Source organism: Microtus ochrogaster, chromosome 8 (assembly GCF_000317375.1).
Source record: "Microtus ochrogaster isolate Prairie Vole_2 chromosome 8, MicOch1.0, whole genome shotgun sequence".
In the NCBI taxonomy this organism is placed as follows: Eukaryota; Metazoa; Chordata; class Mammalia; order Rodentia; family Cricetidae; genus Microtus; species Microtus ochrogaster.
The window spans coordinates 33,859,224-33,876,350 of NC_022015.1; the positions used below are offsets into that span (position 1 = coordinate 33,859,224).

The window sequence follows — 17,127 nt, forward strand, 5'->3', positions numbered from 1 at the left end:
ACGAACTGACCTTCTCCCATCCCCTAGTTCCTGCTGGCAGAACTGAACACATTCTACTTGAAGTTTGTGCTATGGATGCCCCCTGAACACTACCTGGTCCTCCTGCGGCTGGTCTTCTTCGTGAACGTGGGTGGTGTGGCCATGCGTGAGATCTATGACTTCATGGATGAACTGTGAGGGCCGTCCATAAGGCCTAGGGGGTGGGAGGCCAGAGCCTGGGAGCCCCAAGGGCATTTGGGGTTCTGAGCAAGCAAGGCAGCTGCTGCCTCTCTGCAGGAAGCCCCACAGGAAGCTGGGCCAGCAGGCCTGGCTGGTGGCAGCCATCACAGTCACAGAGCTGCTCATCGTGGTGAAGTATGACCCGCACACACTCACCCTGTCACTGCCCTTCTACATCTCCCAGTGCTGGACTCTTGGCTCCATCCTGGTGCTTACATGGACTGTCTGGCGCTTCTTCCTGCGGTGAGTGGGGATGGGACCCCAAGCCATCAGGTTTTACTGTGAGTGATGTCTGTCCCCATTTGGTTGAATCCAGACAGGGCTCCATCCATTCCCCACCCTTTTCTTGTGGCTCTACCTACCTTTGCCCCTGTCCTCTCTCTGAGTCGCTGTGACTCTGCCTTGCCTGTAGCTAGCACTCCAGCTTACCCTCTTCCCAGCCATTCCTACAACTGTAGCAGATGGAGCCTCTTGCAAAGCAAAGGTGTCCAGGTGTCTATGGGTATGTGCTGGGGGCTGCTGCATGGGTAGGTGGTGAGGTGGCTCTGCTGCCCCACAGGGACATCACCATGAGGTACAAGGAGACCCGGCGACAGAAGCAGCAGAGTCACCAGGGCAGAGCTGTCAACAATGGGGATGGGCACCCAGGGCCAGATGATGACCTACTAGGGACTGGGACTGCAGAGGAAGAGGGGACCACCAGTGACAGTGTACCTGCTGAGAAGGAGGGGGCCTCAGCTGCCTCATGATCCTCTCCGTCTTCACTGGCCTTGTGCCATAGGGCTGTCCCATTTCTCCCATCCTTATGCTCCCTGCTTCAGAGGAGGGGGGCCCATCCCCATTCCACCAGGGGCACCTGAGTGTACGTGTTTGTGTGCAGGTAGGTGTGTGCACATATTGGCTCCTGACACTTCTCCAGGGCTGTGAGCTGACCAGTGAGCCTGGAGCACGCTCTAGAGCAAGGGTCCTGCCTGTCCTACCTGGTCAGCGAAGGCCCTGACCCATGGTCTCCCTCGTGCTCAGTCTCACCACAGACCAGAAGAGGCATCTTGTACTCTTTCTCTACCCTCTGTGGGGTAGGCAAAAGCCCCGTGAGACCCTGTGGCCCCACCCAACTTGAAGCAGCAGAAGTGAAGGCTGTGACAACACTAAGATGGCTGCAAAGCGGTAGATGTGGAGCCAGCACTGAGACATTGTCTTTGGAGCCTTCGTTTAAGCAGGACTCTTAAGATGGATGGTATGTCCATGGAGGGAGGTCATCAGATTGGCCCCTTGAGGGGTATCAAGTCAGAGAATCCAACTTGGAGACCTATACCCCAGGTGCTAGGGTTGTGTTGTCACCATGGCTCCCTGAGTCCAGTTGCACTCGTGAGCAAACAGAACAAATAAAGCGATGGCGAAGGTGCAGAGCCTCCGGCTGCCTTCTCTGCCCTGTGAGAAGGGACTGCTACATCCATTTGGAGTTGAGTGTGTGTGCAGAACGTAGTTCTTACAGGGCTTCAAGGGCCGTGGGATACAACTCTCCAGGGACCGGCATAGCTGCTCACAGGACACATGTCCTGGGCAGCTACCCCTGACTCCCACATTGTCTCACTGGGGGTGGGGCAGTGATCACTGAGGATCATGGGAGAGAATTATAAACTTTAGAGCTGCAGCCATCGGGAATGCAGACAAACCACCTGTCTCTGACAGGTCCAGTTGTCCCACACATGCAGATGTACAAGTCTCAATCTTCTCAGGCGACATGTTTCTTGGGATTTTTGAGACCAGGTTTTGCTGCATAGTTTAGACTGCCACAGAACTCCATATATGTCCCAGGCTAGCCTCAAATTCTTGCCAGTCCTCCTGCTTCAGACTCCCAGAATTAAAGGTTTGTGCCTCTATGCCTGACTAAAATTTCTTTTAAAAAATATTTACTTATTCTTATCTTTAATTACGTTTGTGGGTAAAAGAGGCCAGAAGAGGGCATCCCCAGGAACTGGAGTTAGAGGTGGTTGTTACTTCCCATCCCTCCAGCCCCACTTTCTTACTGCTAGGAGCACTGCTAGAGTGATGAAGGTGGTACAGATATCTCTGACAAACTGAGTTTGTTTTGTATGTGTATCTGATAGGACAATTGTTGAGTCATCCCATAGCTCCATCTTTTTTTTTTTTTTTTTTTTTAGAGATTTATTTATTAAGCATACAATGTACTGCTGGCAGGAAGGCACCAGATCTCACTACAGATGGTTGTGAGCCACCATATGGTTGCTGGGAATTGAACTTGGGACCTCTGGAACAGCAGCCAGTGCTCTTAACCTCTGAGCCATCGCTCCAGCCACCCCCCCCCCAACTCCATCTTTAACTTGTTTTGTTTTGTCTTTTTGAGGCAGGGTTTCTCTGTGTAGCCCTGACTGTCCTGAAACTTGCTCTGTGGACCAGGCTGGCCTCAAATTCAGAGATCTGTCTACCTCTGACTCCCAAGAGTTGGGATTAAAGGTGTGCGCCACTACTGCTCGGCAAAATTTTTTAGAGATTTACTTTGTAAGTATGAGGAGCGTTCTGTCTGCATATATGTATGTGTGCATATTTGTATGTATGAGGCCAGAAGATGGCATTGGATCCCCTGGAACTGTAGTTAAGAAATTGTGGAGGGCCAGCATAGGAGTGCTGGGAACTGACCCTAGATCCTCTCGAGAGCAACAAGTGCTCTTAATCTCAGAGCCATCTCTCCAGCACCATGCATTGTCTCTCATTGCCATAACAGCTGCTTTCAACAAGGTAAGGGGACATCTTACTGGCTGGTTGTGTTTGCCTTTTGGTTTAGTTTTGGTTTGGTTGAGACAGGGTTTCTCTGTAGCCCTGGCTGTCCTAGAACTCACTTTGTAGACCAGGCTGACCTGGAACTCAAGAGATCCCACCTGCCTCTGCCTCCCAAGTGTTGGAATTAAAGGTATGAGCCACCACTGCCAGGCATCTTACTGGTTTTGATCTGCATTTCCCACGTGACCAATTATAATGGACATTTTTCCTTCCTGGTTTTTTTTAAAGTTATGTCTGCTTAGATGTACTGCTCATTCTTAATCAGGTTATTTATAAATTCTGATTAAAATGGCAAAAATTAGTGGACATGGTGGTTCATGCCTATGATCCTAGCACTCCAGGCAAGTTAGGCAGAACTGCTATAACTTCAGGGCCAGCCTGGGTTACAATGGGAGACTGGGTTACTGCTTCTTAATTGATATTCTTGATGTTAACCCTTGGGTTGCAGTTGGTACACATTGCCACTGGTACACACATACAAGTAAATATAATTTTAGCTGGGCATGGCAGCACATTCAGGATGCAGAAGGGGGTTGATCTCTTCAGAGGCCAACCAGGGAAAACATAAAGAACCTATCTTTAAAAAAAATAATAATAATTTGGGGGCTGGAGAAATGAGTGAACAGTTACGAGCATTTGCTTTTGCGGAGTACCCAGGTCCAGTCCCAGCACCCACGTGGTTAGAACTCAGTTCCAGAGTACCACTTTCTTCTAGCTTCCGTAGGCATGCACATGGTGCAGACATACGTACTGGAAAACATCCATACACATAAAAATAAGTTTGCCATATGGAGACACACACTTTGAATCCCTGCACTTGGGAGGCAAAAGCACACAGATCTCTGAATTCAAGGCCAGCCTGTTCTATTTAGCAAGTTTGAAGTCAGCTAATACGTAGTGAGAACTTTTAAAAATAATAATAATAATAATAATAATAATAAAGTAAAAATAATTTTTAAGTAATTTATTTGTATTTTATGTACATTGGTGTTTTGCTTGCATGTATATATCTTGTGATGGTGTTGGATCCCCTGGAACAGAAGTTACAGCTGTGAGCTGCCATATGGGTGCTGAAAATTGAACCCAGATCATCTGAAAGAACAGCCAGTGCTCCTTACCACAGAGCTATCTCTCCAGCCCCAATAAAAGTAAATTTTAGTGCCGGGCGATGGTGGCGCACGCCTTTAATCCCAGCACTCGGGAGGCAGAGGCAGGTGGATCTCTGTGAGTTCGAGACCAGCCTGGTCTACAGAGCTAGTGCCAGGACAGGCTCCAAAGCCACAGAGAAACCCTGTCTCGAAAAACCAAAAATAAAATAAAATAAAATAAATTTTAGTGGGGTTGTGGTGCACACCTTTAATCTCAGTACTCACAAGGCACAGGCAGGAGTCTAGAAAAACCCTGTCTAGAAAAAAGAAACAGAAAAGAAAAAAATTTAAAAGTGTAATTTTAAAAATAAGTCAGGAAGCTAGGTATGCTAGTGCACACTTTTAATCCCAGTATTGGGAAGGCAGAGGCAAGCAATTATCTGGGAGTGTGAGGCTAGCCTGGTCTATATAACAAGTTCCGGTAAGCCAAAGCTACAATATGAGATCCTGTCTCAAAAATCCATCAGAGGTGGCTCAGTGGTTCAGAGCAGTAGCTGCTCCTGCAGAGGACCTGGGTTTGGGTCTCGGCATCCACTGGCGGTTCACTGCTATCACTAATGCTACATAAATACAAATCTTACAAATAGCCGGATGCTGCTGATGCTCAGGAGGCAGAGGCAGGCAGATCTCTTGAGTTCTAGGACACAGAAACCCTGTCACTAAATAAGTAAGTCCCTAGCTTTTATATTTGCCACATCACATAGCCAGTCTCTTCTCTAGAATTTGACCAGCCACCCTTTTCTCATAAGCACGTTTAGTCATGAAAATTATTGGCAATTTCACATTGAAGATTTATCTTTTATAATTTGGAGATTTTAGATTTCAGAGATTTTGATCTCTTGGGATTTGTTTTCAATCCTTTTTGTGCTAGGAAGAGCTCCACCACTGAGTCTTACCCAGTCTCTGGGATTTCAGGTATGGGAAATGAGTCTTCCTAAGTAATGCTTGACCACTGCAAGCAGAGATCATCCTCACTTATACTACTCAGTGTAGGCAGGGAGAAGATCCAGCTTTGAAAGTCCCTTTAAGACCTGCCTTGGAGCAAAGTGTAATGGCGTACATCTGGAATCCCTTTTGAAATGCCTGTAGTTCCAACACAGAGACAGTAGAGTATGCCCAAGGTTCAAGGCTGTCCAAGTTTTTTTTAAGAAAGGCCATATTGGAGATTAAGGGCCCACTGCTGGGGTGAGCACATGAATAAACTACCCCACACACAGGAAGCAGTCATAGCACAGCTACACCGGCTCACAATGATAAGGACCTTCCTTGTCAACAAAGTGTTTTAATAGTTATAAAGTGTCTAAAGTTTTCTGCCAAAATAAGATTACAATGCTAGAACACCCAGAGCCAGAGTTCCTGCTGGCCGGCCCTGGGGCTGGGTTAACGTTGTGTCCAGAGATGTGCACATCTCAGGAGATGATCCTCAGGGATGGCCTTTCCTCCTCCAGGGCCCGCAGCTGGTCTTCCACCTCCTCCGTCCAGTAAATGTCATACAGGCTGTGCACAGGCAAGGCAGGAGTGAGTTGGAATGAATCCCTGAGCACAGGCAGCCCGTGTCCCACCACCTTCACCAAGAACATCCACTTACACTAGCTGCTGAAGGGTACAGCTGGGCTTTTTGAGGCTTTCCATCAGTTGCAGGACACCCAAGTCCCCCATGCAGTTGTTACTGAGGTCCAGCTCCTGCAGGCTGCGGTTAGCCAGCAGAACTGCGGCAAGGCTGCTGCAGGCATTGTCTGTCACATCGCAGTCCCCCAGCCTGGGTAGAGAGGGCAGAGTTGTTCCACTTTGGCAGGAAGGCAACCCCTTGGTGCTTCAACTGCAGCTACGCTTTCCTCAGCTGGATACAACAGTTAGAACCCTAGCTCCCCCTGGCAGGGGCAGTGTGCACTGCTGCAGGGGCCAAGAGCCTGGCTAGATCAGAACCCTGCACATCAGGTGCCTATAGAAAGTGACAGGGCAGATAGGTTCCAGATGGGGGAAGATTGGGGTACAGGCCACAGGAAGAACAAGTGAGCAGGGCCCATCAGATGGGACCTGGAGAAGCCAGAGGGACAAGTAGGGCAGGTGACATTAAGAAGCTGCTATGGCTTGCCTCCCAAAGGTGGGCCTGAAATCCACAGGCCCCATGTCTCCTGACCTTTCCCTTAGAGTACAGAGTGTCCTATAACTGTGGCACACGTATAGTGTCCTGGTCCACCCTTCAAAATGTCCAAAAATGACCAGCAGTCAAGATGCAGCAGCACAGAGGGCAAGGCTGAGATAAATGGTAAGTAGGACTGAACTGGCCAGAAATGACTGGAATGAAATGTCTAGAAATGATAACAAAAACTTGAAGAAGAAAATGAGGACAGGAACTGAATTGCCCTTAAAACTCAAGTGCTGACTCCTGGGCACTGCAGAGAAGGAAAAGGATGAGGAAAGCACACGACTTCCTGGGACCAAGACCCACATAAAGGCAAATCAGTAGCCCAGAGCACAATGGGTAGAAAATTTTAGAAGCTGCCAAAGAGTTGGGCCTACTTGCTACTAAGTTTAACAACCTGAGTTCCATACTTGGAACCCCATGGTAGAAGAACCAGCTCCTGCATTATCTTCTGATCTCCACATGGCATATGGGTTTGGGGGCATGCACACACAAACAGAAATGTAAAATACCAAAAACGTGCCAAAGAGAACAAGCAGACATATAGGAGATTTGGGGTGGCAGAGACCTCCCTGGAACCAGAAAGAGATGGGAAAGAAATGAGTGGCTCAGATTCCACATCTAGCTCAATGACCAGGAGACACAAGGTTCTGTAGAAGATGAGTTTCTAGTACTCTTGGAAGCTGCTAGAATATGACTAGGGATCCAGGCTTGGTGCATGCCTTACCTACAACACTCAACAGGCAGATCTCTGAGTTTGAGGCCAGCCTGGTCTACATAGTGAGTGCCTGGGATACACACACTATCCAGAGGGGGATGGGATGGGGGAAACTTAGGACGTCCCTAACTATGGTTCCATACAGAAGGAAGGTAGCCAGACTTGAACTGTCCCGACCTCCCAGCACATTCCCCAGCCCCGCACACTCACCAAAGCACACGCAGCACAGTGTCTGGCTGGCCCAGGGCCTTGCAAAGCTCCAGGACTCCCGAGTCCCCCAGTGGGTTGCTGCTCATCTGCAGCTCCACCAGAGAACGATTCTTGGTCAACACGGAGCAGACGTGGGAACAGCAGGCAGCTGTGAGGCTACAGGTCTTTATCCTGTAGGAACAGCAAGGCTGGAGCCAGTAGCTCCAACTAGCCCTTCCCTTGGAGGTCTGTAAGGAACCCAGGGGCTCACCCACTCCCTTTCCCATCCTTCAACCTCTGTGTACCACCACCTCAGCCAGCACTGGCCTCTTCCTGCCACCCCAACTCCCAGAGTCCAACAGCAGCTCCCAGCCATCACTCCACCCTAGCTTTTTGCATTCCTGCTCAGGCCCCCTCACCACAGTGACTCCAGCTGACAGCCAGGCTCCAGCAGGCTCTCGCACAACAGCTGGGCACCTTCATCCCTCAGCTCATTGCCAGCGAGGCTGAGTTCCTTCAGGCTCTGCTTGGCCCTGAGGACACGGCACAGGTCCTTGCAGCCCTCTGCAGTGATGTCACACTCCCACAGCCTGTGGAACACCACCATTCTTGAAGGATGTCCCTCACTCACCTCCATGTCCTCCATCCCCACGGAAAGAGGCTGGGAGCTGACTCACCACAGTGTCTTGAGCCGACAGCTGGGGAGCAGCAGTCCCGAGCACAGGGCTGCAATGCCTGCATTGCCCAGTTTGTTGCTGCCCAGGTCCAGGTGCTGCAGTGAGGCTTTGGAGGCCAGGACATCGCACAGATCCCTGCAGTTGGCTGATGTGAGACCACAGTTCTCCAGCCTGGAGACACAGGACATAGTAAGAGGAGCCCTGGTGCCTGCTCCTACCCCTCAGCCTCTGTGGCCTGGTACATACTTGAGTGACTCCAGTTGACAGGCAGAGTCCTTCAAGCCCTGGCACAGCGTCTGGACACCAGCCTCATGGAGGTCGTTGTTGCTCAACACTAACTCCTTAAAGTTGGCTTTTGCCCTGAGCACTGAAGCCAGGGGCTCACAGCTGGCAGCTGTGAGGTTACAGTATTCCAACCTGTGGGGAGATGGGTCTCAAGCAAATCAAAAGGGTTAAGGATGGGCCTAGACAGTATCAGGGGAACATAAGGGATTCCTGGTATCTCATTTTCTATTGCCTCCTTAAGCTTTATCTGATGAGGTTCATGTGGATACCAACATCGCTTAGGGAACCTTTCCTGAAAAGAGCCCCACCTCGCTCAATCCCGAGGTTCTCCCAGAATCAGCAGAAAGAAAACAATCTCCTACCAGACAGTAGCTTCAGCTCATCTGAGGTCACACTACAGAATCAAACCAGACTCCACGAGTATCAGTTCCCACTCTCAGAGGCTAGGTCAGCTGCCAGTCCCTAGCAAATCCTAGGAGTTCCCTCCAAAGTTGTTTGATTGTTTTTTGTTGTTGTTGTTTTGTTTTTTTCTGAGACAGGGTTTCTCTGTAGCTTTGGGGCCTGTCCCAGGACTAGCTCTTGTAGATCAAGCTGGCCTCGAACTCACAGAGATCCACCTGCCTATGCCTCCTGAGTGCTGGGATTAAAGGCATGCGCCACCACTGCCCGGTGTTTGTTTCAAGACAGGGTTTCTTTGTGTAGCTTTGGTGCCTGTCCTGGAATTCATTCTATAGACCAGGCTGGCCTCAAATTCACAGAGATCCGCCTGCTTCTGCCTCCCGAGTGCTTAGATGGCTGGCTGGCTGGCTGGCTGGGCTCTGGGTCAGGGGCAGCCAAGAGCTCGGGGATCCTGACAAGATATACACTCACTGAAGCTTCTCAAGGCGGCACTGGGGGTCCAGAAGTCCTTCACAGAGCAGCTTCAGGCCTGCATCCCCCAAAGGGTTATCACTGAGATGTAGTTCACGCAGGGTAGGCAAAGACCGCAGCACGTCAGGCAGGGCCCGACAGCCAGCCTCCGTCAAGCTGCAGTTCTGAAGGCTGAAGCACACACCATCAGCAGCAGTCAGGAACAGACCCAGCCCATACCATGAGCCCATGCCAGAGCTCCCAAGACACTTCACAGGGTTCCCTCTAGATGGGGCTCCAGGCCAAAGGAGGACACCAGTGTGGCTCAGCCAGATTCTTGGGGATGGAACCCAGAACAGAGCCACAGTGTGGCCTGTCCCAGTACTGCACACTTCAACTGTGTCCTGGATGAAGCTGGGAGTGCCTATTACCACAGCCTGCCCCTTCCTACCTCACCCCCTCTCGGTGGCTTTGTACATCACAGGCTGGGCTGAGCCCCTGGACTTACCTCAGCTTTTGGATCTTACAGGTGGGATTCCGCAGGCCCTGGAGCACCAGGCACACACCAGCGTCCCCCAGCTCATTGGTGCATAGGCTGAGCTCTGTTAAGGTAGGGTTGGCCTGGATCGCTGAGCTGAGGTCTTTGCATCGCACCTCAGTGACACCACAGTCATCCAGCCTGTAGACAGGACCCCTGGGTCAGCGTGGCGCTGGCCTCAGATCCAACACCATCTCACACAACCCACTGGGAGCCAAGAAATCCAAATATGGATAATAGCTATCATGTTTAAACTTGAAACAGGCATTTGTGGTGGCAGGTGGATACCAAGCCCCAGCTCAGTCTGGGCTAGAAAACTTTCTCAGAGAACAAGAACCAGCGCTGCCTGCCTAGCTTGTACAAAGCCCCAGCACTGAGAATGGGGGTGGGGAGAGAGTAGGAAGGGATGTTGATAGCAGGCAGAGGAACTCAGACCTGGTCAGAGCTCCAGCCGCATGAGTGCATGATGAACCACAGCAAGTTATGACTCAGTTATGTCCACACTGGGAGAGGCCACACCTATAATTTCTCCACACTCTTCAAAAGCACATCGCCACCATGAAAAGCCCTCAGACTAGCCAAGCGAACACGTGCAGGGTATCTAGTCTCAAAAGTCAGGGCACTAGGACAAGAGGAAGTGAAACCCTACAGAAAGGGCTAAGGGGATGATCAAAGTCACATGGGAATCATAAGCAACTGAGAGTGGGGAAAAATCACAGGGCAAGGCTGGGACCCATATCTGACTAGAGTTGAAGGCGGCAGGAGAGTCTTGGGACATGGACATGGAAGCTGACAGAGGGCTGCAGATGCCTGAATGACTTTTGGATTCTGCGGCAAACCTAAAACTATCTAGGGGAAATGAGGATGAAGCAGGTGCCGATCTCTTTCCTGGGAACTGGCACCACTCCCTTTCTCAGTCAGAGATGGCCAGGGACAGGTGTGGACAGGCACCACCACCTAGTCCGTCTAGACTAGAAGGAAAAGCTGAATCATAAGGGTCCACACTGCCAGACTTAAGGTGTCCACCACCTGCCACTGCCACCAGTCTCCACACCAAGCCTGCCTGCTCCACCTGAGCCTGCAGTGGTTCGCATATGCTTCTCCTACCTGTTACAGGCCTGGCTCTCAGCTGTTTTCAGGCCCCTGTATCTCAGGCTAACTTACGCTCACTATGTAGTAGAAAATGCCGTTGGGCTTCTGATCCTCCTGCTTGCCCGTCCCCGGTGCTGGGAGAGCAGGCTTGTACCATCAAGCTCATTTGTATTTGGGGAAATCAACTGAAACCAAAGCCCTGGGCATGCTAGGCAAGTGCTCAACTATTGAGCCATGTCCCTAGAGCTCAATTCCTGGCCAATATGGGCTACAGAGTGAGACCCTGTCTCACAATGAACAAACAAAAAGGTTGAAGTAACACCTCATGAAAATTATGCAAGACATTTTCGTGTCCATGAGGAGCATCCTTTTGGAACACAGCAAACCCTTGTCAGGTGGCCACCAAGCTGCAAGAACCACCCACCTCTACAACAGAGTTCTGCCCTCCCAGCCAAACCCAATGGTACCCACGAGGTCCCCAAGGCTGCCTCTACCTGACCACTTGGTATTGCTGGATCAGGGGAAGGACCTCTGTCCATCTGGCATCACTCAGCTGCTCACACTGGATGTCAAGACTCATGGTAGGTGTACAATGTAATCTGGGCAGAAGAAGAAAGAGAACTCTTGAAATTTCCATAGCTTGACAGGATAGAATTTGTAACAGAAAGAGTCCAAAAGCAGAAAGAGTACATTTTCTTTTCAGTAGGGGCCCAGTCTCTCCCCAGCAAGTGTCTCCAGAAATAAACAGGTGTCAGGAGAGGAGGCCACTTACATGCACCCCAGCAAATACCACTAAAAGCAGCAGAACATAAGGGCCAGCACCAGGGCAGTCAGAAGGAGCCCAGCCACCCGAGCACCTCCTCACTGAAGACAGCATCGGCACCGAGTCCAGCCTGGAACTCTCCTGCCTCTTTTTTTTTTAATATTTATTTATTTATTACATATACAATATTCTGTCTGTGTGTATGCCTGCAGGCCAGAAGAGGGCACCAGACCCCATTACAGATGGTTGTGAGCCACCATGTAGTTGCTGGAAATTGAACTCAGGACCTTTGGTAGAGCAGGCAATGCTCTTAACCTCTGAGCCATCTCTCCAGCCCTCTCCTGCCTCTTACGTGCCTGAGCATAGCTGTGTCTGGAAACCCCAGCGGGGGGTTTCCTGCTCACTCAGCCCATGTCCCGAGAACAAGTTGGGTGGCAAGCAGCACCACACTACTGTTGCCAAGTCATCCACAAAGTCAGATGCCAGGGCGCCAGGATCCTGGGCATAAGCAACTACCTGAAGGGTGGGGGTGGGTAGGCACAGGGCTCTGGGATCTTTCATGGCTTCCTTCTGAGGCTAGGAGCTCAGCCAGGACAGGATTATCTTCTGCAAAAACCCTCAGCCAGGACAGGCCCAGCCCACAAAGGATCCAGGCTGCCCATCAGGCTGAGAAAAAAAGAGACCTATATCCAGGAAAGCCGGGACAAACAGGTCACAGGCTCTGACAGGGATGGGCACAGAACCTGAATAAACAAGGCTGGCACTGGGGCACAGACATCCATGGCCCCGTATCTCCTGAGCCTGTCAAGCAGGCCAGTCTGGACAGCATGTGGGGTCCTGGAGGACTCCTTGGAAGAAGTGGTCTCTGCTTTACTGCTAGCACAGAGATTGGGGAGGGGGTACTGGGTTCTGTTTAAGAGCAATAGAAACACACTCCAGCCGCCCTCTAGGCTAGATGGTCACGATAGTGACCACAATTCTATGTGAGGTTACAGTGCCTGGCACAGAATGGCCTTGCTGAAGGGGGCCTTCCCTTTCCTTCCCAGAGCTGGAAGAATGCCCCCTTAATGCCAGCCAGGGAGAAATATTCACTTTGCACATCTTGACACAAGGGTTAGTTTTGGGGAAACTGAAGCAAGGGAGTAGATAACTCACTGTGGTCACAACAGCCACGGCATGGAGCAACCAGTTATCCCCACCCACAAAGAGCCAGTGACTAAAACCAGCAACGACTGGATCCCAGGGTGCGTCATCCAAACAGCTGTTGCTGGAGAACTCCAGGTGGGGTGGGGCTGCTCCAGGACTCTCAGCAGCCCTGGCCCACAAGGCTTGTCCTTTTGTGCACTACAGACCAGGGGATCCTAGAGTGTCTACCTTATGGGAAAGCACAGGGCTGGGCTCTGAGGCAGGGTGTCAGCCAGTTCCGTGATCATCTGAGGTCAGGGACAAGGGATGTGAAAGTAACCAGCAGCTGGCTCTCCTCCCACGCTCCTCCCCTTGCTTGGCCTTGGGACCAAGCCCTAGGTTTCTCTGGACCCTTGACCCTTTGGAAGGAACACAGGTGATCAGGCTGGAGGCCCTACAAGGCTGATTTACAGGCATTATTCAGACCTCGGCTTAACTGCGGGGGGAGGGGGGGTGCTAGCTAGCGCCTCCTAGCTGTAGCCCGGTTTGGTTAATTCTGGGATCTGAAGACAGCCCCCTTTGGGTCTTTAAGTAAGCCGAGAGGCCGCTGGCGGACGGAGACTTGAGCTCAGCCTTAAAGCAGAGAGAAAGGCGACCCTAGGGCACATCTGTGCCACCCTAGGAAGGAAAAGGCCTCAGAGGCTCGCTGGGCCAGCGATCCCGCCCCCGCCCTATTTTTGGTCCCTCGAACCTTCTGGTCCAGACGCTCTGCCACGTATTAAGAGGGCCAGGAGGGGACTTGAGAAAAACCCTCAGAGCCAGCCGGGCTCCCCGAAGCATGGCCTAGCTCACCTGGCTCTGCTGCTAGAGGTCCCAACCGCTCCGTTCCTTCCGCCCAGGGCGGGGCCTCGAAACTCAGGCCGCTCTTCACTCTCTGGCCCCTCGGCTTTCACTTTTTGCCTTCAGGAAACCTCCCACCAGGTCTGCCCCGCCCACATGCAAACTGCACTTTGGGAACAGAACTAAACAAACCTGAGTCACTTCTTTTGGGCCTGACTAAAAATATGTAAAATGACCCACAGCTGCCGCGAAGTGGGTTGACTGCGACGAGAGATCTGGTACGAACAGCACACACCCGCGTCTCCTCCTACGAGTCAACCGGTTGTGGTGGCGCGCACGCCTTTAATCTCAGCGCTCGGGAAGGAAGACCGATCTCTGAGGGTTCGAGGCCAGCCTGGTCTACAAAGAGAGTCCCGAACAGCCAGGGCTTTGTCACACAGAAAGAAAGAAAGAAAAAAAAAAAACCCTGTCTCAAAACACGACCCCCCTCAAAAAAACCCTTTATGGCTCGGGATGTGGCTGGGGGTGATAAACAGAGAGCCTTTTATGCATGAAGCTCTCAACACTCAGAAAGAGCAAGCATTTTGTCACTGTTTAATCATGAATGTTTCGTTTGCATATGTCTGTGCATCGTGCCCAGGGAAGCCAGAAGAGGGTATCAGATTCCCTGGGACTGGAGTTATATCAGATGCTGGGAACTGAACTGGGTTAAGTAGCAGCCAATGCTCTTAACTGCTAAACCATCTCGTCAGCCCATGTTTAAACTTTGTAACATACTCCCAAGTTATAGAATTTTGCCTTTTGAAACAGGTCTTGATGGGCAGCTGGCCTCGAACTCGCAGATTTGCCGCCTGAGTGCTGGAATTCTAGCACTTGGAAAAGGTCAGCAAAGAGAGTTTGAATGTCACTCAAGAGCCCCATTCTCCTGCACAGAGAGCCACACTTGTCAAGAAACCAGCATTTATCCACCTATTTGTTGCACACCTACTGAGTGCCAGAGTTCCGCCATCTTTACTGAGGTATTCCCTGTCTGGTTCCCCAGTGTTAACTCTGTTACATGAGTGATCTTACTGCCATCTTAACTGAGGTTAGGTGACTTCACCGCCATCTTAACTGAAAGCAAGGTCAGGTGACCAAGTTCTGCCATCTTTACTGAGGTATTCCCTGCCTGGTCCCAGTTTATTTATGCTTATGTCTCTAAATTCCTCTTGCTGACTCTGTTGCATGTGTGTTTTACACAGTGTCATGCCTTTGGTAGGGCCCACCAAGAGCATCCACTTCACCCAATTCCTGTTCACTCCGTGTGTGTGTTCATACATGTAATTAAATGCACCTATGTTTACTGTTAAATGTTATAATTGTCTGTTCATTGTATCTCATTCCAGACTACAAATCAATGTCTCATGTTTTAAACTGGGATATACTTTTGTGTCTCTTACAAACATACTTTATATTGAATCCAAGCCTCATTTAAAATATATTAAGATGTTCTCTACTATTGTCAGTTCTGCCATTAACCTTCTATTGCAAGCAGTTTCTTCTTCTTTCTGTCTTTTTATGAGTGCAAATCTTACCTGTTAGGTTAAGAGCCAGTATAGCCAAGCTCAGACCCAGCTCTCCAGGCAGATTCTATACTGTAGTGACACATGATAAACAGCCCTCAACTGCTCAGAGATCTGGGGAATATGGCATTTAAATATTTAATTATATAAAAAACAACTTTTCATAACAAAAAGAGACAGGTTGGCTCCTAGCAGCAGCACTCTATTTCCTCAAAAGAAGACAGAAGACAAACGGGCACAGTTTGTCCATATGCAGTTTGCTTCAATTGCCAAGCGCTGACCACTGGGAAAAACTGCCTTTCATCTAAACTGAAGCTCTCCAGACGTGGACAGGATCACTGGAATCAACAGCCTAGCTGCTCAGGTCAAGGGAGGCTTGTCTTCCTATAGGTTTCTTAGCCCACAGGACTTGCACTAAACAGCAAAAAGGCAAATAAGACCTTCAGCAACCATGGAGGACCCTGAGGAGTAGCTCTAGGTGCCAACCAAGTAAGTTCTCTGTCGTCTTTTAATCAATAACTCAAGTAAAATTTTATCCTTCTCAAAGATCTCTGATGCAGTTTGACACCTGAGAGGTTTTGTCAATTTAAAAGGACAACCTCACCATACAAATTTCAACAAAACACAAATACAAGTTATTAAGATGTGTGCCTGCAAGTTATAAAGGTGTGAGGACAGATACAAGTTAACAAAATTCTCTCATGCTGCCTTCCATAGTTTTTAAAATACTTTTCATTGTACTAAAACATCTGTCACAGTCATTCTAATATAAATATGCTGCTGTTTAAAACTTATATTTTCATAAACCCAAAGAATTCTTGTGAGTTCCAGGGAGCTGAATTAAAGGATCCACCTTAAACAGATCAAATACACCCCTCTCAATTACCTGGTCCTAAAATATTTTTATTTTCCTAAACTTAACTTTGTCCTCTGTTCTGCCAATACCTTAAACAGGTGTAAGAAACCAGACATTCCCATACCACAAACAGTGGACAGGAGCAAAGAGACCAGCTATGCCAAGATGTGACCAGCACCCAGCTTTCTCAGGTTCCCCCCAAAGATGACACCCACAAATAAGCAGAAAGCACTCTTGAGAATCTGCCACCCCAATTCCTTTAACCTGTGGTGCCTAACCTCCAGCCTTTTTATTATAAAAAAGATGGGAATGTAATGATCTGTCCTGTCCCTTTAAGAGACAAGCCCCACCCACCCCCTCCCCGTCCATCACTGAGGCAGGCAGATCTTCCTTTCTGCCTGCAGCCCAAGTCTCTTCCTTTTCCGTCTCTCTTGAGGAGGAAACTTCTGAATCTCTCCCTTCTCCCCATTTTCCCCTTCTCCCCTTTCTGTCTCTGTCTCTCTGCTCTTCCCCCTTCTCCCCTTCCCCCTCCATAACCCACTAAATAAATATCCAACCTCACTCTGTATGGCGTCCCTATCCATGTCTCTGTCTCTCGCCCACTAGGTGGCTCCCTGCCTGGGACTCATGGCCCACTGCAGCCACTCAGGAAACTGTGCCTTCCCTGCCTGGGACTGGCGGCTCTCAGGACCCCACTGCCCACTGCCTGCCACCATTTTGGAGACCTGCAGCGTGATCTCATGACCCGCTGCCTGCTGCAGCCACTTGGGGATTGGCAGCATTTTACTTAATCCATTACACCAGCCTTCCTGGGGTTTAAGTAACACAAGAAAAGGAGACTCCAGCATAGCAGTGTGGGAGGTCAGGGATTGTTTTCCCAAAAAGACCTGGTACAGGGGGCCCTGAAGAGGGAGAGGGAGACAAGTGAGGCAGGCAAGAAGGTAGCCTGGAAATCAGCCCCCTAACATCCTGCAAAGTGGTCACTACAGACCTAGCTTAATCTTCCGGGCTGCAGGAGCCATGAGAACTCAAGACACCAGCAACTATGAATGAGGGGAAGGTGCACACTACACATGGCTCTGCTACATTTTTTTTTAATGTCTTGCAGCAGGACATGGGCTGCTTTTAATCCCAGCATTCTACCCCGGAGGCCCAAGCAGGCAGATCTGAGTTCAAAGCCAGCCTGGTCTACATAGTGAGGCCGTCTCAAAAAAGTAACAAAAGCAGCCGGACGGTGGTGGCGCACGCCTTTAATCCCAGCACTCAGGAGGCAGAGGCAGGCGGATCTCTGTGAGTTCGAGACCAGCCTGGTCTACAA

General features: G+C 50.1%; 2 protein-coding genes across 7 annotated transcripts in view; one reads left to right on the forward strand and one right to left on the reverse strand.

Annotated features, from left to right (window-relative positions):
• Positions 1–14,578, forward strand: part of Ptdss2 (phosphatidylserine synthase 2) — a 45,066-nt gene extending 30,488 nt beyond the window's left edge. For 2 of the 3 annotated variants that reach the window (XM_005351495.2, XM_026781138.1), the window contains 3 exons: positions 28–173; positions 277–462; positions 779–2,422. In XM_005351495.2, the coding sequence (XP_005351552.1) occupies positions 28–173; positions 277–462; positions 779–968 (522 nt within the window). In that variant the 3' untranslated portion in view covers positions 969–2,422. Of the gene's footprint in view, positions 1–27; positions 174–276; positions 463–778; positions 2,423–13,633 lie in introns of those variants that run through there. The other variant, XM_026781137.1, reaches the window with a different exon arrangement.
• The window catches only part of Rnh1 (ribonuclease/angiogenin inhibitor 1), a 13,646-nt gene continuing 1,153 nt past the window's right edge, over positions 4,635–17,127 (reverse strand). The window contains exons 1-10 of one of the 4 annotated variants that reach the window (XM_005351498.3): positions 13,404–13,621; positions 11,158–11,262; positions 9,542–9,712; positions 9,055–9,225; positions 8,146–8,316; positions 7,900–8,070; positions 7,642–7,812; positions 7,244–7,414; positions 5,758–5,928; positions 4,635–5,666 (exon numbers count right to left, since the gene is read on the reverse strand). In XM_005351498.3, the coding sequence (XP_005351555.1) occupies positions 5,579–5,666; positions 5,758–5,928; positions 7,244–7,414; positions 7,642–7,812; positions 7,900–8,070; positions 8,146–8,316; positions 9,055–9,225; positions 9,542–9,712; positions 11,158–11,243 (1,371 nt within the window). In that variant the 5' untranslated portion in view covers positions 11,244–11,262; positions 13,404–13,621 and the 3' untranslated portion in view covers positions 4,635–5,578. The other 3 variants (XM_005351499.3, XM_005351497.3, XM_005351496.3) reach the window with 3 other exon arrangements.